This window comes from Rhinatrema bivittatum, chromosome 3 (genome assembly GCF_901001135.1).
Source record: "Rhinatrema bivittatum chromosome 3, aRhiBiv1.1, whole genome shotgun sequence".
NCBI classification, from domain to species: Eukaryota; Metazoa; Chordata; class Amphibia; order Gymnophiona; family Rhinatrematidae; genus Rhinatrema; species Rhinatrema bivittatum.
Window position 1 is genome coordinate 367687497 of NC_042617.1, and position 23989 is coordinate 367711485.

General features: G+C 42.3%; 1 protein-coding gene across 2 annotated transcripts in view; it reads right to left on the reverse strand.

The window, feature by feature from the left end:
• Nucleotides 1–3304: 3304 nt before the first annotated feature.
• MRAP2 (melanocortin 2 receptor accessory protein 2) overlaps nt 3305–23989 on the reverse strand; it is a 95846-nt gene continuing 75161 nt past the window's right edge. For both annotated transcript variants that reach the window (XM_029595497.1, XM_029595495.1), the window contains exon 4: nt 3305–6016. In XM_029595497.1, the coding sequence (XP_029451357.1) occupies nt 5626–6016 (391 nt within the window). In that variant the 3' untranslated portion in view covers nt 3305–5625. The remainder of the gene's footprint in view (nt 6017–23989) is intronic.

The following is a 23989-nucleotide window of genomic DNA, read 5'->3' on the forward strand; positions in this document are numbered from 1 at the left end:
GACATGCGCAGTTCAATGTTCTTCATGCTACTTTTGCATGCTTTACTATCAAAGACGATCCCACAGCAGGAAAAGCAGCCATTTTAATTCAATGTCACAGTTAGCTAAAACACTGCGCTTTTGACTCAAAATTCAGCAAAAATGTTTGAAAACAATTCAAAACATATTTTCTTCATATAAAATCAGTTGTGCAATGCAAACAAAGTCACTGTTTGGGTGCCAAAACTGTGAAGCCCCTGGGCTAATAGTCCTGGATAAAAGCCCCAGGAACCACACCTCAAACTCAGTCTCTTAAATTCTGTCTTCCCAAGCTGTTATATTATCCGAATGTCCATAATTCCCTGAGCAGGGAGAATAATTCTCTTCTAGGCCCTGTGCATTGCACTTAGTAAATCCCAATTTTAAAGTTCTTGTAAACAGCACTAACGATCACAGCAGCAATAATCACACTGGAAGCATTAGATGGTTTCCAGCATAACTTTAACAGATGAATGGTCAAACTGATGAAAGTTCTTTACAGCATTTGATGTTTCAAATAAGATATTAAAAAGTCTTTAAGTAGATTTGTGACCTTCTTTCTTTGTAGAAAATGTATATGAATGGTTCATTTTAATTTCAATTGATAAGTCTAGTTTCTCTTCTTCTCCAATCCATCAATCATGGGGCAGTTATAAGCTCTCTCCCAATTGATAGGAGTGGCTTTTATTGCCCAATTTAGACAAAGTCCATTTAGAAAAATCCTAATCACTCCTACCTCTCCTATCGTTCTTCTTCCTTCCTCTTACTCATGGTATTTGATGACCACCTTGGTCACTCCTTTTCTTCTCTGATCTCCTTGAGATAATAATGATTTATTTATTTATTTATTTATTTGAAGATTTTTATATACCGACATTCGTTGGCACATCATGTCGGTTTACATGGAACTGTATTAACAAAGAAAGAGAAATACATGAAACTGATGCGGTCATAATAATACAGGGAAAAGAAATTCAAGGGAATAATAAATACAGGAAATAAACAGTATGCGAGGTGCAACAGCTGAAAAGTTACAAATACAACTGGAAGTATACAAAAAAACAAGAGAAGCATCAATAAGATAAAATACAACTGGAAGTATACAAAAAACAAGAGCGGCATCAATATCGTGCGGCGAGGTTCCCGGAGGGTACAGGGGAGGGGAGAAGGGGAAAGGCAAGGGGAGGGAGAGAGTAAGCTAAGAAGGGGGGAGCCTTATAAGGAGAAAAAAAACCAAGGTCGTGCAGGAGGGGAGGGGAGGGGGTGTGGGAGGTGGGAACAGTAGATATTAGAGATTAGGTAAATGCTTGCTTAAAGAGCCAGGTTTTGAGTTTTTTTTCTTAAATTTCAGAGTGCATTGTTCAAGCCGCAGTTCGGCTGGCATGGAATTCCAGGTTGAAGGACTTGCAATGGAAAGTGCACGTTCTTTTGTGGTGTTAAGGTGGGAAAGCTTAGGGGAGGGTGTGCATAGGGTACCTTTATAGGAGGATCTGGTTGTTCTGTTAGTGGTGTGGAATTGAATGGAGTCATTAAGCCATCGCATGCTCTGGTTGTGTAGAGTTTTGTGAATGATAGAGAGGGTCTTGTAGATGATACGGTAGTAGATGGGGAGCCAGTGGAGATATCTGAGGATGGGGGTGATATGATCTTTTTTACGGGCATTTGTAAGTATTCTGGCAGCGGAGTTTTGTAGCATTTGAAAGGGTTTAATAGAGGTTTTGGGGAGGCCTAGGAGTAGGGAGTTGCAATAATCGATTTTGGAAAAAATAGTGGCTTGTAGTACAGTGCGGAAATCGTTAAGGTGGAGGAGTGGTCTAAGTTTCTTTAGCATGTTCAGTTTGAAATAGCATTCCTTCATAGTCGAGCCAATGAATTATTTTAGGTTTAGGTGGTTATCTATGATAGCACCAAGGTCTCGTACATGCAGGGAGAAAGTAGTAGCCTGGGGTTGAGAGTTTATGGAGTTGTGGGGAGGCGAGATGATAATAAGTTCTGTTTTGGAGGTATTAAGGGCAAGATTCAGGTTGGTGAGGAGGCTGTTGATCAATGATAGGGTGTGTTCCCAGGTTTTAAGGACATTGGGTAAAGAGTCTGTGATGGGGATAAGGATTTGGACGTCGTCTGCATAAATAAAGTGTGTGAGGCCTAATTCTGAGAGGAATTGGCATAGGGGTAACAAGTAGATATTGAAGTGGGTAGAGGATAGTGAGGAGCCTTGGGGAATGCCCCTGGATAGGTGGATCGGTTTAGATTCCCTGTTGTCTATTCTGACATTGTAGAGTCTGTTGTCTAGATATGATTTAAACCATTGGAGGGAGGTTCCAGATTTGCCAATTTCTGTGAGACGAGTTAAGAGGATGTTATGGTTTACAGTATCAAAGGCGGTGGAAATGTCTAGCAGAACAAGTAAGTATGAGTGGCCCTTGTCGAAACATTTTAGTATGGTGTCAGTTAGAGAAAGTAGGAGGGTCTCGGTACTAAAGAATTTGCGGAATCCGAATTGGGAGGGGAAGAGGATATTGTGTTTTTCAAGGTGGTCTGCAATGATAGGTCCGAACAGTCTCCTTTTCTAACCTTCGGTCCTTCATCCAGGAATGAATGAAAACCCACTCTTCATTACAGTTCACCTGTGTTCTCAGACTGAGACACACTATGGGGTGGATTTTCAAACCGCGCGATTTGGCGTACTTTTGCTGGCGCATCAGGCGCAAGCAAAAGTACGCGGGATTTTAGTAGATACGTGCGTAGCCGCGCGTATCCGCTAAAATCCTGGATCGGCACGCGCAAGGCTATCAATTCCGTATAGCCGGCACGCGCCAAGCCGCGCAGCCTACCCCCGTTCCCTCCGAGGCCGCTCCGAAATCGGAGCGGCCTCGGAGGGAACTTTCTTTTGCCCTCCCCTCACCTTCCCCTCCCTTCCCCTACCTAACCCACCCGCCCGGCCCTGTCTAAACCCCCCCTTACCTTTGTCGGGGGATTTACGCCTCCCGGAGGGAGACGTAAATCCCCGCGCGCCGGGACGTGACCTGGGGGCGGGTCCGGAGGGCATGGCCACGCCCCCGGGCCCGCCCCAAAACGCTGCCGACACGCCCCGAAAACGGCGCGGCGCTCGGCCCCGCCCCCGACACGCCCCCTCCGAAAACCCCGGGACTTACGCGAGTCCCGGGGCTCTGCGCGCGCCGGTAGGCCTATGTAAAATAGGCTCACCGGCGCGCAGGGCCCTGCTCGCCTAAATCCGCCCGGATTTGAGCGGATTTAGGCGAGCAGGGCTCTTAAAATCCGCCCCTATGCCTTTAGTTGGTTGAGTACTCAGTTATGTTAAAACACAAAAGAGTAAAAAAAAACAGAGAAACCAAAATATGAGATGAGGAGGGTGGAAAAACTCCTATGTCAGGAATCACAAAACATTAACAGGTTTCCAGACATGGTCTGTACTGTTTCAGACACAGTCCTTCAAAAGGCTGAAAGCTCTCCATCTTATTTTCTGAACCCAGGTCTCAATCCAGAGACCTCAGAGGTCTTCCTCCTGAAAATTAAACAAAACCAGAGACATATATAGTTGTGCTGTCCCTGGATGGGTCAGCTAAAAATTCCACACCCTAAAGTGGTGACAGGGGTATATATATTCTAAGAGAAGACCATTCTAGGTTCCCAGAAAGGGGAGCTACACACCCACATTAACTACTTTTCTACTTCCCCCTATAACAATGGAATATTCCTCATGGTTTCTAACAGGATCTCTACACATGTCTACAAAGGTGAACAAGCTTTGTGCAGTTTGGACTGCAACAGAGCTTTAGCTTTCTAACTGAAGTGGACTGAAACCCTTAGAAAATGTCCCTAGCTTTTTGTTTCTTTCAAGCCAAACTGTCTCAGAGTTTCTATTGCCAAACACATAGAGGTCCATAGTCAACCATTGTGCAGTGGCTAGTTATACAGATAAACCTACTAGGGATGTGCAGCAGGGACGGATTCGTCCCATTCAGTATTCGTATTCGTCGGGACCCAAATCCGTTGCATCCGTTCTCGGGGGACCACAATCCGTTCATTAGTTACATATGTATTCGTTTCCCAAAAAAAACCAAAACCCATCCCAACCCTTTAAATTTAATTAACTACAACCCCTGCACCTCCGCGATGCGATTGCTGCCGGTGTCGCGCCAGATAAGTACACCATAAAAGGTGAAGTTATTTGGTGCAAAATTGACAGCAATAAAAGTGCTTACCTTTCGCTGTCGGCGCAGTCTTCGCAGCGTCAGCCCCGGTGCCGCCCCAACTCCTCCTCTTCCGGGGCTGACGCCGCCCTGACTCCGCCCCCATCTTGCTATCGCATGCGATAAGGGGCTTTTCGCGTGTGAAACGTCCCTTATCGCGTGTGATCCGCTTAGTAAATGACCCCCTTAGCCAGATAAGTTATCCAGCTAACTTTGAATATCAGAGTAAGCCGGATAAGTAATCTAGCTAACTCAGCTCCTCCCTGGTACACCCTTGCCCCACCCACCACTTAGCTAGATAAGTAGTTATCATGGTTAAGTGGCAAACACTGATTCTGGGCACATATTTAGCTGCTGGCACTTTGCCGGGTAGTTGAAACGTATCTGGCTCTGTGGCTTTTGAGTATGAACCTCACACTGTCTAACTGGATAGCAGATTGCATCTCTTTTTGTTATGCTTGCAGAACAGTTTTCTTTATGAGCAATTTATATATGACCGTAAATAAATAAACAACTACCCAGATAGACTATTGTCAAAGGTCATAGTATCAGAATCATGGTAGCATTGGTGCTCATCTAAGATCAGTCTGCAAGGAAGAGATCTGCAAAGCTACAATATGGAGTTTAAGCCACACATTCACATCTCTTTACTATTTGGATAGGGGCTCCCAACATGGCAGATTTGTCCTGAAAGATTTATTTTGAGGTTTTGAATCCAACTCCATCTATCTTAGCGCCCCTTATTTTTATTTCCAGGCTGCTTTCCCAAAAAACATTTTTTCTACAAAATGGGCTGTTACCAACAAAAACATTGGCCGTTGGCACTCTTAATGTTGTATTTTTGCCTTTTTGTTTTTAGGCAGCCTGAAGCTATGGATTTTCCACCAGTGAGCACTCTCAGATCCTGCTTGTCCTCAGAGAAAATGAGAACAAGCCTGCATATGCTCAGTAGAGTTTTGATAGCTCTAGAGCCTTGGATTGCATCTAGCCAGTCAGGTTTTCAGGATAGCTGCAGTAAATATGCATAAGATAGATTTTCATGCATTGCCTCCATTGTAGGTAAATTCATCTTATGCATATTGATTGTGGATATCCTGAAAACTTGATTGGCTAGGTGTGTCCCGAGGCTTGGGTTGAGAACCCCTGCTCTAGAAACTATGAAGTTAGATAGCAGCCAGACTCTTTCTGATGACATTACCCACCTATAAGCACTTACATCCTATTGTCCTCTGAACACTTGCTACATGTATATAACTTTCATTTTCCTTTCACCCTGTTAATTGGCTATTCAAAATGTAACGTGCCATGTACTTCCAGAGAAGTAAAGGGATTTAATTTGTTAGATAAAAATGATTCACCAGACAGTGACACAGAGACCGGGGGGACCTTTTCCTCAGTTGAGAATATGATGTGGATTTTGGAGAACAGGTTTATTTTTAAGAATAATTGGTGGTTCATTAATCAGAAGATCATCGTTGCTCAGAGGAGAGTTCTGATCTGTGTTCACAAAATTAGGGATGTTAAACTTGGCAAGACAGTTCAACTCCTCTTCCAGTTTACAATTTCTGACCACTTCCTGGATGCGGATGTTGCTCTCCAGACCTGAGTTCTTGCTGCTTGGCTTGGCTCTGTCCAGCTGCTCTACTTCATTAATGTAACAATGAAAAAGAGACCGTGACTCCTCTGTAACTTGACGAGAGAAGATGCGGTCTGACTCCAAAGGCCGTGCGAAGTCTGCAACAAAGCTGTTCATGTGAAACCGTTTTTCAGAAGGATCCCCATTTCTAGGAAGCAAAGCAAACAAGAAATTTGAAAAAAACTCTCTCTTAACGAAGAAATAAATGAAGTTATGAAATCTCACAAAATATACATAATAGTACAAAATGTAATTTCAACTATTTTTAATATGGTTGTTTTTGCTGAGTTTGCTCATATCTATTTTCATACAGCTGTGTGATTAATGGAAAATGAAAGATGACACCACAATACTTTATCCAGTGATGTTAAAGAAATGCTGGAGAAATATATTTTACGTTCACTGTAAAGCACAAAGTTTTGTTTCTATTTTATAGGATTGTTTGATAACTCTGCAGGTAGTTTCCCTTTGGAACTTAGCTACACAATGCATGTGGACAAATGAAGATTGCCCCTATATCAAATGCTCTATATTGTTTTTTGACCAGGAGAGCATCAAATCAATAATCCTATGAAACACAAAACTTGCATTTTAGTTGCATTGTAAAGCACAATTAAAAGTTATTGGATAAAGTAGCATGGTTGCTGTGTTAGTCCATTTGAATGAAAAAAACCAAATGAGCAAGCTTCCCGAAAAATGCCAGCAGGAATACATTTCCACCTGCTATTTGTATGGGTGGCCAACAGGGGGTAAAACAGCAGGCCTAGATAGTGTTTTCAAAAGCCATGCAGGCTATCTTCCTTCTCTAATCTATGTGCCACACAGCCCCGGGAACACCTCCTTTTAATCCCGCTGTAAGTACACGGATTGTGAAAACTCACACATGCTTTTAGCCACTCTGAGGAGGACAAATTTCAACAACTTAATCTACTCCTTTTGAAATTGCTCTTATAAAGTGTTTGGATAAAAGAGCAGATGTGCTAAAGGGTTTTTCTCATTTTGCGTCTATGGGGGAGGGGGGAATTTAGTAACTTGGTCCAAAATTCCTATTTTGGCAGCAGGGTGGAAACTTTTATATAATGCAATCCGTGAAAATAATGTATGGCGTACTTTACCCTGTAGTGTAATTACAGCAAGAACAGTGTAACTTATCTGAACCTCTTTTGGCTATGTTGAAAAGTCTTCATTTGCTCTCTAGACTTCTATTGTGTGAAATCTGTAAGCATGTAAAAAGTGACGCACTGCAGGAAGCCACTGCAGGACACAATGTCCTGCAGTGCCCACTGGAATCTTTATGGCAGAATGAGAATATGCTGCCAACTGAATATCTCCAAATATTTGTCCATTTGCACTGTCCAGAAAATTTCCCAAACATATCAATGGCCAGCACACATATGAAAGTATTGCAAACAAGCCTGATAAAAGGACATTATAGGAAACAAAGTCCAGAAGTTTTTTTATTTGTTTACTGATTTTGTATACCATCATTCAGTGAAGCCATCACAACAGTTTACAAGATGTTATAGTTAATTCAGCTTAATATCCTAATACATGACAAGTGAGTTTGAAAAATATATTTATTAGGTCATAAGAATATTTAAATATTCCTCTAAAAATACCAGGCTTCTTTCCTCTTTTCAGATCACATTCAATATGTGAATTTGCTGTACCCTCTAATCTGCTTATTAAGTCACACTGCATATAATGAGGATAATTTTCGAACAACTTCATGCGGCTGCATAGGACATGGCTGCACGGAAATCTACAATAGTATTTTATAACTTGCGTGTATCAGATACATCTAACCCCCAACATACACAAGCATGTATGTTTACTTGTGAACACTTGCAATGCTTTGAAAGCGAGTATTTCAATGCACTGAATGAGTGCACTGTTCCTACCAATTTTTTTAATATATGCATCTGTGTGATGGACCCTCCGGTTGCGACACCAGTAGGACCTAGTTGAGCCCTTTGTTCAACTATAGAGAGAGAGAGAGAATAGGTCAGAGTGGAGGGAGGAACTATTTGAATGCAGCCCCTCCTTCTGTGAGGACTGGAATGGCCAGCCCACTTGAGACAATATTTATCTGTGCCCTTGCTACAGCTTGGGAAGCAGTCCTTTTAGGTTAGCACAGGATGCAGAGGTGGTAGGAATTTACCTTTTGTTATTTTACAGGCCCAGTCGGTAAGGCAGGCTAACCCAGGCTGTTGGAGGAAGGGTCTTCCTTTCAGTCTACTCAATAGCCGGTTGGGATATCCCTCTGGGTCTAAGTTTAGGGATTTTTGAGATTTTTATTAGGGGCTTCACTGGACACTTGGGCCTGTCTTACACACAGGGATTGGGGAGCCCTGCATGTGAACTGCCCAGGGATAGGGAGGATACACCCCTGAAGTGGTGGGGACCTGCTATGAGGAGGGGACTCCGCTGTTAGTTTCTGTTTCTTTTGGGAGAAGAACACTTTTATTAGAAGATCCAGGAGGAAGGTTTTTGGCTGCCCCTTCCTTCCTGCTAGAAGCAAGAGAACTGCTTGTTTCAAAGAGGGACCCTTATATCAAGGATCCAGAGAGAATACTAAAGAGACTGTGTAAGATCAAGGAGATCCTGAAGATCTGCTGACCATGAGGAAAGGAAATAACATCACTGGGGACCCCCATCCAGTGTTCACCACCCTGGGAACAGAAAGAGAAGATTTACTCTCCCTGCCATATACTTTGCTATTCTTATCAGCTTGGAAGGGGTTTTGACCATCCTAAAGACCCTGCCCATCTGGGAGCTCCACTTCACTTTAAACTAAGAGATTGGATGTCTTCCTTGTCCTGATATAAGTGAGTCCTGCACAGATAGACGGAAGAGACTGTTAAGGAATTGAAAAGAGATTTCTGTGGTGCTACAGTTTGAGTTTTGTGACATTCACCATCAGTGTTTAACAGTAAAGATTTTTATTTTGGACACTAACCAAGTGGCTCCAGAGTATTTATTTCTGCACTCACTGCACCCACAACAGAGACCAGTATCCTCCTCAGGGGAAACACAAGGAAATGTGTAAGAAAACCACCCCTGTCATATCAGGACCTGAGAGGACTCCTTTCTTCCCCCAGTCCAGAGAGCCCACACCTTGGGAAGTAGAGGAGATACAAGAACGAGTCAGGTTTCCTGCCCCAAAGAGTATAAATAACTTTATGGCCTCACCCATGCTAGACCTGCACACCAGGGAGGGGTTACACATGCATATTTTACGTGTGAAAAAAAGTAGCGCTTGCTCGTTTAAAACCCGAGTTATGTGCAAAAGTCGATATATTTTAACACATGGGTGCATAATTGAAATTACCAGTTTTCCAATGCCTCCACCAGTTCACCCAGTCTTTCTACAGGTCATCGACACCATCCTGGCTCTTCAGCCTCAACATCCCCCATTTCACCAAGATCCTCTTACCTTGTCAATATTTCACTTTTAAAGCCTTTACATTCACTTATTCCAGGTATACAGCAGGTGTATCTATATGCGAGAAGTTGCCAAATCTACATATGTAAATCTCTTAAAAAATAGCAATTTACACACTTAAGTGCTGGCCCCAGCCAGGAATGCTCCCGGAAAGCCCCTTTTTTTTACGTGTAGATTTACTCACACACCCTTACTTTCACGTGTATTTTGTAAGTTTCTAAAATAGCCTATGTGCAAGTATTCCCTATTTACATGCGTATATGCTGATTTTTCCACACAAAACTTTTGAAAATTCAGCTTTAAGATTATTAAACTGGCTACAGGTAACTACTTGGCATCACCTGAAGTTCTGCTACAAACTAGCTGCATCATTCATCAAAATGCGTTATGGCATTAATGCACGCAATAATGCGTTAACGTGTGCGTTAACGCCATAACGCATGTGAAAAACACTGTAGTGCATGGTGTGAATGCACGTTTTTGAGAGGGTGGGATCGGGAAGGAGTTTTGGATGGGAATTAGTTAAATTAGGGGCGATATCGAATTGTGCAATAGCATAATGCATATTATCGCATGGTTTTAATGCTGGAAATAAAAACACCTTTTCCCTGGTGTTAAGCTGTGCGATATGCTCAAAATGGCCATATTGCAATTTGTGATAAATTTTGGGAATTGCATTTTGGCCATTTCTGGGCAGGGAGTGGGAGTGGAGTGGAGAGGAGAAGAGTGAGTGTGAGAGAGAGAAGGCCTCTGGGGAGCGTGTCACTGTGTGCACCTAATATCTTTATAGGAGATATAAATATACCACCATCAACACCTCACCTCGACCTATTAGGTGGCCCTCCTACTAGGAGGGCCTTGTAGATACTCTCTCTCTCATATCCCCCTACCCCCCCCCCCCCCCCTTAGTGCAGGATACAATATACTGATGCAAAGCAATAAGTTATTGCGCCATGCAGTAACTCAAAACTTTCCATAAACACAACCCTTTTCATTATCAATGCATTACTAACACTTTTTGATGAATGATGGGGTAGGTGCAGCATTATTTATTTGTAGTGTTGGTTACTAGTATTTTCCGCTGTGCTGCTGATGGAGTATAGTCACTATGTTAATTTATTTTCTTCATTTGGACTGCACTTGGCTCATGCTTTTTATTAGTAGTGTAGGGAGAGTTACAGCCATACACAATATTTGTTGATTTAGGTAAAGTTAGTTTTTAGGTACATGTTTTTATGTTCTGGTGCTACAAATTGATTTTTGCTGCTATTTTAAATCTGTGATTCACCCTTTCTTTTTGTAAAACTGCAAAATACCTCTGTTTATATTGTGCTGTTCTAACTCTCTGTAGTGTAAACCATGTTGAGTGAATTTTGTATTCAAAATGGGGGGGGGGAGTATAATAAATCCATGGCAATAATAATAATAATCATAGTCAAACTACTGCAGACATTCATTCTCTAATTATAGGAGCTGCTTTAATTTATAAACATTAAAAAAATAAAATAAAATCCTAGAATGTTTTACTCTACAAATCCATGTCAGGTTACATTCAAAAGGTAAAACCTCACAGCTTGAAAAATGAGAAGGCACTTTTAGAAAGAAAAAGAAATCAAAACTTTATTTTACATTCTGATTAATTTATGTGTTTCACACCAAAGATAATCCTTTCAAAGTGATGGACCCACTGCAAACACTCATATATTGCAAGATGTCTTTTATAATTAAGATTGCAAACAATGGGCATTCATAAAATACGCTAAAGATCATAAAAGGCTGCACATGCCTTCTTTCCAAGAAATACTGCTCAAGTATTTTAATCAAAGCCCAAAGGTTCTTTATTTGAACAACACTTTTCCTTTGCTTTTCCTTTTTGCCTTATAAAAATCATGCACTAATATATATATATATATATATATATGAAAAAAATGAGCCAGCACTTATCTTTTACTCTACGGAAGCATCTCAACTTCAACATCTTGTATATACAAGTGTAATCCTATGTCTGGGGTTCGGGTGTCCCCTAAGGGCCATAAAAGTATTTATTTGCCGGGGGCTGTCTGCACACCCATTTTCCCCTTCTCCCCAGCGGTGGATTCTTTCTGTGGGGATAAAGTGATGGAGTGCTTTTTTCCTGTCTATTTACTTGCTGATCTCATGGGGTGAGATGCTGGTACAAAACAAGCTGGACTCTGTGCTGGGTGCTCAAGATAAAGTCTACTAATCCTTTTAAGGTTAAATCAATGTCCAATCACTCCAAAGAGTAAGATTACAGCTGTGTTGCTTATAGATCTTTCTCTTTCTCTCGGTATGTGTCCTGTCTCTCAAATCCCTGGAATTTAGATTATCACTTTTTCATTTAGTGAATAAACTATCCCAGATATTCAAGGAAATCCTGTGGGTGATGGGATCCCCTTAGCTGCAGAAAAATCCTTAGTTCAAACTGCTCAGTCTTTCATACCCAGTCTGCGTTCATGTCCCTGAGAGTTATGATCCTGATGGAGAGCCCTCAGAAATTACTGCTCCAGTTCTCCTTGCTCCTTCTGTTGTTGCGACCTTCCGGATGGGAAGATCTGATGGAAAAATCTGGCTTCTGCAGCCCTACATCCCAGAGTGGGGAAGGGCAGATAAAATACCTCCCACACTTCCAAAAACAATAATTTAACTAACATAATCAAAGCCTCATGGAGAGAACAAAAATCACCTTCACTGCAGGTCTGCCTTGCCCCTAGCCAACAGATTCAGTGACTTGGTTTTCAGCTTAGGGAAATGAGACTTCACTAAAAAATCAGGCATTCACTCCAGACTAAAGGAAAATCAATCTGCAAGGATACGAAGGCAAATCCCACTGGCAGGTTTTGCACATCAGGGTTAGCCTCCAGAGAAACGAACAGTAAGGGGTTACACCCCACTCTAAAGGAAAAATCTGAGGTGCCTCTTACTCCTCCAAGTCTCTAACAAAAATGCCACACTGATCCTGTTCTTAGCCTCACTAAGTACCCTGAGATTGACCAATCACAGCCTTCCTCGGAGGAGGGCTTGTCAGGATTGTGATCTCAATACTAAGCTGTTATACATTCTAATGTGCAGGGACAAAGTGCCATCTGGTGGTTGACCGAAGGGTCACACACAAGAATTCAGGTTCCTTTGCTAGGATAGCAGCTTTAATTCAATGTCCTTTCCTAATCTTCATTCAGTATCCAGTCAACATCCAATTTAGCTATGTTTCGGCAAACATGGTGCAGGCTTTGGGGACTCAGTTGTTACAGTTGCTGTCAAAGATCTCCTAGCTGAAAGGAACAGACATTGTTAGAATTCAGCCGCCTTCCCAGATTCCTCAGCTTCCCACACTTACTGCACAGCAGGGAGCCACCATTGCATGCTCTGAAGTATGCATTATTAGGACCCAGCGAAGAGAAGCATAGGGTGTGTGTGCATATCTGTGTGCATGATTCTGCGCATTCTTGGGAGAGAATCGGGTAGTTGCCCCAAAGATGATGTCACACACTCAAGACTTTTTAGCCTCCCTGGACCTGGACTCCTTGCCTTGGCAACAGGCCTATTCCTGGTTCCCGCCTTGCTTGCTGTGTGCCTGGTTCTAGACACTGTTCCTGCCTGCTTGCTGCTTGTCTTGACCTTGGAGTGCTCATTATTAGCGGGCCTTGTGCTGCAAATTTGGGATCACCTTGACTTTTCTTCTGCATATGACCCATAGGCAAATGGACAAACTGAACGAACTAATCAATCTCTCAAAGTCCTTTTACGGTCCTACATTAATCAAAGACAGGATAACTGGTCCTCCCTCCCTACCTGGGTGGAGGCCTGCCATAACCACCATATCAATAAATCTACCAGCTCAACCGCCTTCTTCCTTGTTTATGGATGCTACCCCCAGATTCTGGTACCCCTAACCACCACCATGGAACGCCCAGGTGCTGCTATCAAGGGGCAGGAATTAATAAACTTCTGGCACTCAACCCATCAGCTCCTGAAATATAAGAACATAAATGCCACACTGGGTCAGACCAACGATCCATCAAGTCCAGTATCCTGTTTCCAGCAGTGGCCAAGCCAAGTTGCAAGTAGCTGGTAAGTACCCAAACATTAAATAAATCTCAAGCTACTATTGCTTATTAATTAATAGCAGTTTATAGATTTTTCCTCTAGGAAATTATCCAAACCTTTTTTAAACCCAGTTATACTAACTGCTGTAACCACATCTTCTGGCAATGAATTCCAGAGCTTAACTATGCACTGAGTGAAAAATATTTTTTTTGTTTTAAATGAGCTACTTGCTAACTTCATGGAGTACCCCCTAATCCTTCTATTATCTGAGAAAGTAAATAACCGATTACATTAACTTGTTCAAGTCCTTTCATGATTTTGTAGACCTCTGTCATATCCCCACCTCAGTCATCTCTTCTCCAAACTGAACAGCACTAACTTCCTTAGCCTTTCCTCATAGGGCAGCGATTCCATGCCCCTTATCATTTTGGACGCCCTTCTCTGCACTGTCTTCAGTGCAACTATATCTTTTTTGAGATGCGGTGACTAGAACTACACACAATATTCAAGTTGCGGTCTCACCATGGAGCGATACAGAGGCATTATGACATCCATTGTTTTATTTGCCATTCCCTTCCTAATAATTCCTAGTATTCTGTTTGCTTTTTTGATTGCCACAGCACACTGGGACAATTTCACTGTATTATCCACTATGATGCCTAGATCTCATTCCTGGGTGGTAACTCCTAAGATAGAACCTAACATTGTGTAACTACAGCAAGGGTTATTTTTCCCTACATGTATCACTTTGCACTTGGTGTTGTTAAATTTCATCTGCCATTTGAAGCCCAATCTTCCAGTCTTGCAAGGTCCTCCTGCAATTCTTCACAATGCGCTTGAGATTTAACTACTCTGCATAATTTTGTGTCATCCGAAAATCTTATCACCTCACTCATCGTACCCCTTTTCAGATAATTTATAAATATATTAAAAAGCACTGGTCCAAATACAGATCCCTAAGACACTGTTTTTACCTTTTTCCACTGTGAAAACTGAGTATTTAATCCTACTTTCTGCTTCCTGTCCTTTAACCAGCTTGCAATCCACAATAGGACATCACCTCCTAACCCATGACTTTTTAGTTTCCTTAGAAGCCTCTCATGTGGAACTTTGTCAAATGCCTTCTGAAAATCCAAATACACCACATCTACTAGTTCACCTTTGTCCACATGTTTATTCACCCCCTTCAAATAAATGTAGGAGATTTGTGAGGCAAGACTTCCCTTGGGTAAATCCATGTTGGCTGTATCCCATTAAACCATGTCTATCTAAATGTTTTGTGATTTTATTTTTTTTAACAGTTTCCACGATTTTTACCGGCACGCAAGTCAGTCTCACTGGTCTATAGTTTCCCGGATCACCCCTGGAGCCCTTTTTAAATATCGGGGTTACATTGGCCATCTTCCAATCTTCAGATACAATGGATGATTTTAATGATAGGTTACAAATTAATTGAAATAGGTCTGAAATTTCATTTTTTAGTTCTTTCAGAACCCTGGGGTATATACCACCTGGTCCAGGTCATTTACTATTCTTCAGTTTGTCAATCAGGCCTACCACATCATCCAGGTTCACCATGATTTGGTTCCATTCATCTGAAACATTTCCCTTGAAAACCGTCTCCAGAATGAGTATCTCCCCAACATCCTCTTCAGTAAACAACAAAGCAAAGAAATAATTTAATCTTTCCATGATGGCCTTATCTTCCCTAAGTGCCCCTTTAACCTCTCGATCCTCTAATGGTCCAACCCTCCCTCGGATATATTTTTAAAAGTTTTTATTGTGAATTTTTCCCTGTCTTATCAATGCTTATGCTTTATCCTATTTTCTTCTGATGGATCCTTCTTCCAGTTTTTGAATGAAGATCTTTTGGCTAAAATAGCTCTTTCACCTCACTTTTTAGCCATGCTATCAATCGTTTGACCTTCCTTCCACCTTTCTTAATGTGTGGAATACATCTGGACTGTGCTTCTAGGATGGTATTTTTTAGCAATGTCCATGCCTGTTGCATATTTTTTTACCTTTGTAGCTGCACCTTTCAGGTTTTTTTAAAACTATTTTTCTCATTTTATCAAAGTATCCCTTTTGAAAGTATAATGCTAGAGCCATGGATTTACTTACTGTTCCCCTTCCAGTCAGTTCAAATTTGATCATATTATGATCACTATTGCCAAGCGGCCCCACCACCATTAAATCTCTTATCAAATCCTGTGCTCCACCGAGAACTAGATCTAAAATTGCTCCCTCTCTCATCGGTTCCTGAACCAATTGCTCCAAAAAAACTGTCATTTATTCCATCTAAGAACGTTATCTCTCTAGCATATCCTCTTGTTTCACTTACCCAGATAATATTGGGGTAATTGAAATCTCCCATTATTACTGCTCTACCAATTTGGTTAGCTTCCTTAATTTCTCTTAGCATTTCACTGTTCTTCTCACCATCCTGGCTAGGTGGATGGTAGTATACTCCTATCACTATACTCCTCCCCAACATACAAGGGATTTCTACCCATAAAGATTCAATTGTGCATTTAGTCTCATGCAGGATCTTTCTCCTGTTGGACTCTATGCCATCCCGGACATAAAACGCCACCCCACTACCATGCCAATTAAGTATATGTCATCATTCACTGCTATACACTCTAATTCTCTCATCTTACTTCTTAGACTTCTGGCATTAGCATACAAACATTTCAAAGTGTGTTTTTTGTTTGTATTTACATTATGCTTTTCAGTTGACAGGGATAAATTGGAGTCTTTGAGCTCAGGTGAGTTTTTAATTATTAGCACTTAGACTACTTTTGTTATTATTGGAACCTCTCTGTTGGGAGCCAGTCGAAGGAGTTTGCTGAAAATAAGGACAAGTTCCCTGGACAAGTTTTTAGCTTGGGTGATGAATTTGAAAAATAAGTTTTTTGCTGCTATAAAGGCCTTGTAGTAAATTGTCTGAAGCCTTCTACAGTTTTCTCTGACCTGTTGTGATCTGGATTTTCACCATCTGTGCTCTAATCTTCTTCCGATTTGTTTTAGCTCTTTAAGTTCTGATGAGAACCAGGGAGTCAGTTTGGGATTTCTCATGCAGACAACTTTCTTTGGAGTGAGTGTGTCTATGGTTTAGGCATTTTGGAATTCCAACATGCCCACCACCTCTTCCTCTGAAGTGGTGGTGGGGAGTAACTCCAGTGTTAATTTCAGTTTGAGTTCAAGACCCAGGAGGAAAGAGACTTGCTTGTTTCAAGGCGATCCTTCCCATAAGGGATCCAGAAAGAAGAAATCAAGAGACTGTATAAGAACTAAAGAGATCCTGAAGTTCTGCTGACCGTGAATAAAGGAAACCAAACATTACCACCACCCTTGGGGAGAGAGAAGATTTACTCTCTGTGCCATAGACTTTTTCCATTTTTATCAGATTGGAAGGGGTTTTTTGACCAGTCTAAAGAAACCCTTCTAACCTGGGAGCTCCACATTACCTAATCCAAGAAAGTGGATGTTTCCCTGACCCTGATATGTGAGTCCTGCACAGATAGAGGGAAGAGGCTGTACTGCAGTTTGAGTTATTGTGCCATTCTTCACTGTTTGAACAGAAAAGACTTTAATTTTGGACACTAACACAGTGAGTCCCGAGTATTTCTTTCACACTCATTGCACCCACCCTTTCGCAAGGGAACACAAAGGAAAAGGGAATGTGTAGAAAGATCACCCTGTCACATTGTACGCTGGAAGTATATCTTCTCCCCAATCTACAAAGGATCCGGCCCTGAAAGTAAGAGAGATTATGAAAGAGTTAGCCAGCCCCGACGAGAAATAAATTCTTTTATGGATGAAAATCGGTTTAAACTGAAAACGAAGAATATAAATTAGACAAATAAATAAATAAATCCCCAAACTAATCCTCATCTTTCTATCCCCTAAAGAATGAGATTATAATCCATGTGCAGGGCTCCGTCACACCCGTTTCCCCCCTTCTCTTATATTCAATTAAAAACAATAATTGAGAACATTCTCATCAATAAACATCTTTCTGAAAAGAACCATAAGCACCCAAAAACGTAAACAGATTTTTAACTATATCGGGATCTAAAAGTTACTGCTTAATCTTACTTAGTTCCTTCTGTATCAGGCTATTTTTGAGATGGATCCCTCATTGACTGTAAGACCAACAGGCCTGCCCAGGGTCCCACTTTGGTCCATAAGCGAGAGCTTCCCCCTGTAAAAAGAGTCCCCCCAGGGATTAAGAGTCAGCGTGGGAGCAGCCCCAAAGAAACAAATTAGGTTATGTGCCCTTGGGACTTAACACACACCAAGTAAGGGTTACATATCCAAAGCATTATGGGGGAATTTTCCAAAAACCTGCCAAGCTGCAAATTTTGCGGTTAGTTTGTACACATGGACGGTGCAACTAATTTTAAAGGGGAAAATGTGGGTAGGTTCTATTTGAAAATCACTTACAAAAATCCTACAAACTGCCCACCTGCAATTTGTGTGGGCAGAAAATGGCTGGAAAACAATGCATGTAGATTTGAAAATAAGATCTACAAACATTGTTTCTCTAGCCCTCCTTCTCCTTGCCCTTGGAAATGACTCCCCTGAATCCACACTCACATACTTTCAGCAGGACTGGGGAGAGCAATTTTCAGAAAGACCAATTTACCTGGGTAAATGGCTTTGGAAGTATTCCCTCCCCCCAACACATGAACTTTCAAGACCTTGTAAGCTACCTCTTCAGAAGTTACCTAAAGTTAATCATGATCAGAAAGGAACTGACTGCAGGAAATCTGTTCTGCCAATCACAAGTGCAGATCGGATGGTTTCCAATTTAATGTAAATACTGTGGAAGCGATCCTCCAGCAGGGTCTCTCTCTGTCAGCTGAAGCTATGTTCGCTGGAAGGGAGTTGGGGCTAAAAACTAGAAACAGGCAGGGAAGTATCAAAGAGGGGCAAAAAGGCCACAAGATGGCAGTGAAGATTGACCAGAACTTCCACCGATGCAGGCAGTGCAGACCTCTAGGGTCCATGGTGGCTAGAGGCCCGAGAGACACCGAGGTGAAAGGTGACCAACAATGGCCCAAGGCAAAAAGCTCAGCCAGTCATGGCACACTTAGCAGCTTCTTTTTACCTCACTTGCACACACAGGTGTCTGTAAGAATTTTTCAGAACTGAGGGGTGTGGCCATAATAAATTGCATGCATCTCTTTATTCCATGAAAGTACAAAACATGTAAGAAATTGGAATTGTAAAAAAAAAGGATACCTTGGAATAAGAACAGAATAAAAAGGTAGTCTAGCATAAAAACCAGCAAGCTCATATTTTGAGGGATATTGAATAGTTCTGCTGCTTTAAAGTGAGATGGTTTTATTCATCTATAAAATTAGCCATAGGAATTTATTTGAAAGTACAGTAAAGAAAGAAAAGGGGAACACAGGGGAAAAGTGCAATTGAAAAGGAATAAATATTTGAACCTCTGGAGAACTCTGTATTCATATGGGATCCCAATGCATTTTTACAGTGTAATAATTCTGAAGTATGTGTGGCCCCCCCCCCATGGGCTGGCCAATAGATGTCCTTAGTGGCCCATGAACCAGCGTGCAGGAATACCACATTTCAGCTCCACCACTAGAGGCTGCCAGAGTGGGTGGACCTTGCCTATAAGAGGAGCTAGGAGAGAAGTAGGTGTGGCATTTGAGTTAGGATTTTGCTGAGAGAGGAGCTCTCAGAGTTGCTCTTTTTGAGTGAGGTCTACTCCCTCACTCAGTACACTTTTGGAGGGAAATCCTTTTTTGAGTAATACTTGCTTGTTAAGGGACCACCTCAAGTAGAGGGAAACTTTAATTAAGAAGATATTTTATGCAGAGAATTGTTTTCCTGGAGTGCAGCCTGGTTTCTCTTGGAGACGGCCATCCCCTGTATCCGGAGGCCAAGACACTGACGACCTGCCAGCTTCCTTCTCGGTCAGAGAAGGGCTGTAGTGACAGTAGCACTGCCAGAAGTGTTTTCAGGACAGTTGAGAAAAGTATTTTTTCTCTTTTTGTTGAGAGGAGGTTTTTGTCACCCCTCTTCTCACTCGGAGGACTGGACAGTAATGCCGGATCTCTGGTACCAACAGACCTTCTGTCTGGATGGTCACAAGGAGAAGAGTGAAGCAACTGGAAGACCCTCCGCAGGATCTTCATCCCCTGGGACACAGGTGCAGGCTGGGTAAACGCTTAGATCAACAGAGGACTCAGGTAGGGCTGTGCTTTGCTCTAAGGGGACTCAGCGCAGAATAGGACTTTCCCCAGATATTTCCTGGATACTCAGTGAGGAGGTGTTAGGAACCCATCAAAGAACCTGAGGCATCACCACGTGCACAGAGAGAGAACAAATCCAGCTGTACTTTCAGTTATTTTTATAAGTTGGATATTGATAACATATCGGAAATGCAATCAGTAAACTTATTTTCATCACCCAGCTCTGTGTCCTGCTCCATATGTGTTCCCAGTCCAGCAGCACTTCAGCAATTCAGTTTATTTACTGACACACGGGGAGGGAGAGTCCACCAGCATCTCCACCAAAAAGCAACAGCTTCTCTCCCTCCCCCCCCCAACACACAGAAATGACTCACCCACCCTTGGGTCACAAGGAGGAGGGGAAATCGGAAGAAAGGCAGCCCCAGATTTAGAAAATATTTGTGTGTGCTTGGAAGGAAAATATGCCCCTTTCAAGAAAAGGATTGCACATGTATGTAATCTGTGGCCCTAGTTTGTCAAAGGCTTCCAACCAATGCCTATTGGAGTCTCCTGATAAATCAGCAAAGCTAAACATACTCTGAAGTAGGTCTTGCTATTGCTTTTCCTGGAGTCATATGTCTCACCCAATACTATCACTTTTTCAGTATAGAGAAAAAAATTAATAACCATTTAATTAAAAATCAGAGATGAGCACCTAAAATGAATCTGAAGATAATTGCAAAGACAAAACTAATTAAGGGCCCGATTTACTAAGGCTTTTCTGCTATTCCGTGTCTATGGGAAAGATACTTAGTAAATGAATTCCTTAAATAGCTCATTATCCCTTAGCATTGCCCATTCATTTCAAAAGAATTAATTTACTGTGCCTATCTGATACTGATCATTTATAAAAGATATGCAACAATCAGGTACTCAGTTAATCTTAATTTTTAGAAGTCTAAAATGTTCTTGGTTACTCAAATAAAAATGCATTCTCATAATTCTAAAAATCAAAATAGTTTCAAATTGAAGTAAAACCCAACTTTAAAACTAATCCTAAATGAAGCCCTTATCATGAATTCTGTGTTGTGCATAGGTAACACTGAGGATATGATTAAAGGAGCAGCCTACCTATGACTTATGCCTCTATTTATTCAAAGTTATGTCCAGTTGGAGCCAAATTCAGAGACTACGATTTGTAAATCCTACTTCATTCGTTTCTAATTCATCTTACTGATTGTGTTTTTTTTCTTTTGACTGGTTAATTTCCTCCTCTTCCTCCTCTATTGGACTTCCAGCTCAGCCAGAATATGGGTAGGGATCTGACAGTGCACAGTTCATCAGACTTACAGAATAACATTTATACTGGGTGGCTTTTGTTTAGTGAAAGAGGGGAGATGCAGCTTCTGCTGTATTCAGTGATATCACTAGCTTTACTTGCTTGTACTGGAGTAATTAAACAGGAAAATTGTTAAAATGCAAACTTAATAATTTGTTTATTGTCGGGAAAACTCTGCTAATAAAACATGGGTCTATTCTCATCTATCTGTGCCTGATAATGTGGGTGTTTTTTAAGTAGCATTTGATATGATAAGGTGGAGATATGGAAGTGGACTGGGACAATAGAGTTAGCCTTATACCAAACTGGGAAGGAATTTGGGGGTAATTTAGGACATCTGCCAGGGTTTCTTCCCCAGTAGTTTACAAATACACCCCCACATACTTCTGGGATGGTCCCAGTGCTTTACTTTTTTTCCTGTACAGAAAAGTGTGTGCACTACGGACAGCATGCATAGGTTCCTCTGCACTGGGAAGGGAGAGAAGAGGGAAAAAGACCTTTTTTCCATGGGTAAATACCAAGTTATTTGCATAAATCCATTTGAAAATTGCCCCCAAAATGTATTATGATAGTGCAATAAAAAAAATTAGGTGATATCATATTATTCACCACTCATATAGCAAAAAAACCCCTTTCAAAGTGATGGACCTGCTGCAAACATTCACATATTGCAAGATCTCTTTTATAATTAATATTTCAAACAATGGGCATTCATAAAATATGGTAAAGATCATAAAAGACTGCACATGCCTTCTTTCCAAGAAATACCGCTCAAAATTTTAATCATAGCCCAAAAGTTCTTTTTTTGAACAACACTATTTCTTTGCTTTTTCTTTTCACCTTATAAAATTCATGCACTAATACAGAGTTTTCCAACTGGTGTGCCGTGGCTGCAGTCTCATTTCCTGTTTCCCTCTTGGCCAGAAGAATGTCCTCCAGCCAGCAGGGAGCGTGGGAGAGCAGCACTTATCAGCAGTTGCTCCTGCATTCCCCTCTGCTGGCTCGCCTCTGTCTGCAATAGAAACTGCGTGGGGGTCCTGAAACCTGCTCGCTCCACGCAGTTAAGATTTCAGAGGGAAGCTGGAAAGGAGGAAGCCTGCTCACAGACTTTTTCTATACAAGGTTTGGGGTTGGAGTGAGGAAAGGGGAAGCGGAATATGCCACCATGTGTGGAGGAGAGTGAAAGGAAGGTGATGATGCTTCATGGGGATGGGAAAGATAGGTGGAGGGAAAGGGAAGGCGATGATGATGCCAGGGACTAAGGCTGAAGGAAGGAGATGCCAGGGAGTGGAAGGAAAGAGAAAAGAAGGTGATAGCAGGGGGATGAGGGAGGTTGAAGATTATGATGATGATGATTATGTTGATGGGGTGAGGAGTGGAGACAGAGGGTAGGAGATGATGTCAGGGGGTAAGGGAGAGGGAAGATGATGATGTCAGGGGATAAGGGAGAGGGAAGATGATGATGATGGTGATGCCAGGAAGTGATGGAGAGGGAAGGTGATGCCAGAGGCTGGAAGGGAAGAGATAGTGAGTGGCATGGGGGGTGGAGGGAGAGGGAAGAGAAAGTGATGATGATGCAAAGGGATAAGGGCGAGGGGTAGTGGGAAAGGAAAGGTGTTGATGCCAGTGGATAGAGGCAGAGGGAAGTTGATGATGATGCCGGGGTGAGGGAAAGAGGTAGAGGGAACAGGAAGCTGATGATGTTGACGATGATGCTAGGGTGAGAAGAAGAGATGGAGGGAGAGAGAAGGTGGTGATTATGATGATGCCAGGAGGTGAGGGAGAAGGGAGGAAAGAGAGGGAAGGTGGTGACAATGATGATGTTATTAGGAGTGAGGAGAAGGTCATGATGATGATGATGCAAGTGGGGAGGAAGAAGTGGTTGGAATGGGAAGATGATGATGATGGAGTGAGGGGAGAAGGAAGGTGATGATGATGCTAGGGATGGGGGAGAGGGATGGAGGGAGAGGGAAGGTGATGATGCCAGGGGGTGGGGATAGAAGAAGAGGGAAGGTGATGATGATTGGGGGAGAGAAGAGATGGTGGGAAAGGGAAGATGATAATGATGATGCCAGGAGGTGGAGGAGAGGGAAAGGATGAAGATGATGATGATGCGAGGGGAGAGGGCCGATTATGATGCTGGGGAGTGGGGGAAGGGAAAAGGTGATGATGCCAAGGGGACTAGAGGAAGAGAACCTGGTTGAGAACTCAAGACTAATTTTAATTGTAAGGCTTAACCTCGCCCCCCCCCCCCTGTTCTGACATCACTGTCAGTGCTTTGCTGCTTCATTGATTGACTGCACGCTGCTCTTTACTTCAGCTTGGGTGAGTGAAGTTGCAGCTCCCTTTGCTGCAACTAACTTATCTCTGGCCAGCACATTCTTCTTTTATTGCTGCTGCTGCTGCTGTTCATGGGACTTAGCCCCACCCTCTCCTCTGACATCTGTGCCTGTGAAAGGGGTTTGGCCCTTAGGTACGCCATCGCCAAAGGGCCACCCCTAGGGGCCCAGTCCCTTACTGCATCCTTTCAAGTGACCTGAGTGTGATCCGAGTATGCGCAAGTTATTTTGCTGTGTTTGACCTGAAGGCAGTGCGGTATGCCACTTTTAGAGTTTATAAGGTCATACTGAAATGTAACCCCCACCTGTGGATCCTTTTTATGGGGGGGGGGGAGAGTTAACTTTCAGGGCTCAAGTGCTAGGAGTGACTTTTTCCTTTGTGCTGTCCTTGGGAGAGGGGTATTTTTCCTCACTGTGTGCTGTGTGCCCAAAAATCACGCCGGAGCCAGTTGGACAGTGTCCAAAATTAGAACTTTACTGAGCTGAGCAGTCAGATGGAATGGCACAAATAAATAAATCCCAACATCACAGTCTCTTCCTCTATCTGTGCAGGAGTCCCACCCTCCTGGATTAGCAGGAATAGAGATAAACTGCTCAGGAAATCCCCTTCCAAAGCTGGCCAAAATCCCTTCCTCACACAGAGGGTGAAGACACCGGATGGGTGTCCTTGATGATGTAAATAGGTTCTTACTCACAGTTAGATGGTCTTAAGGATGTTTACTCTACT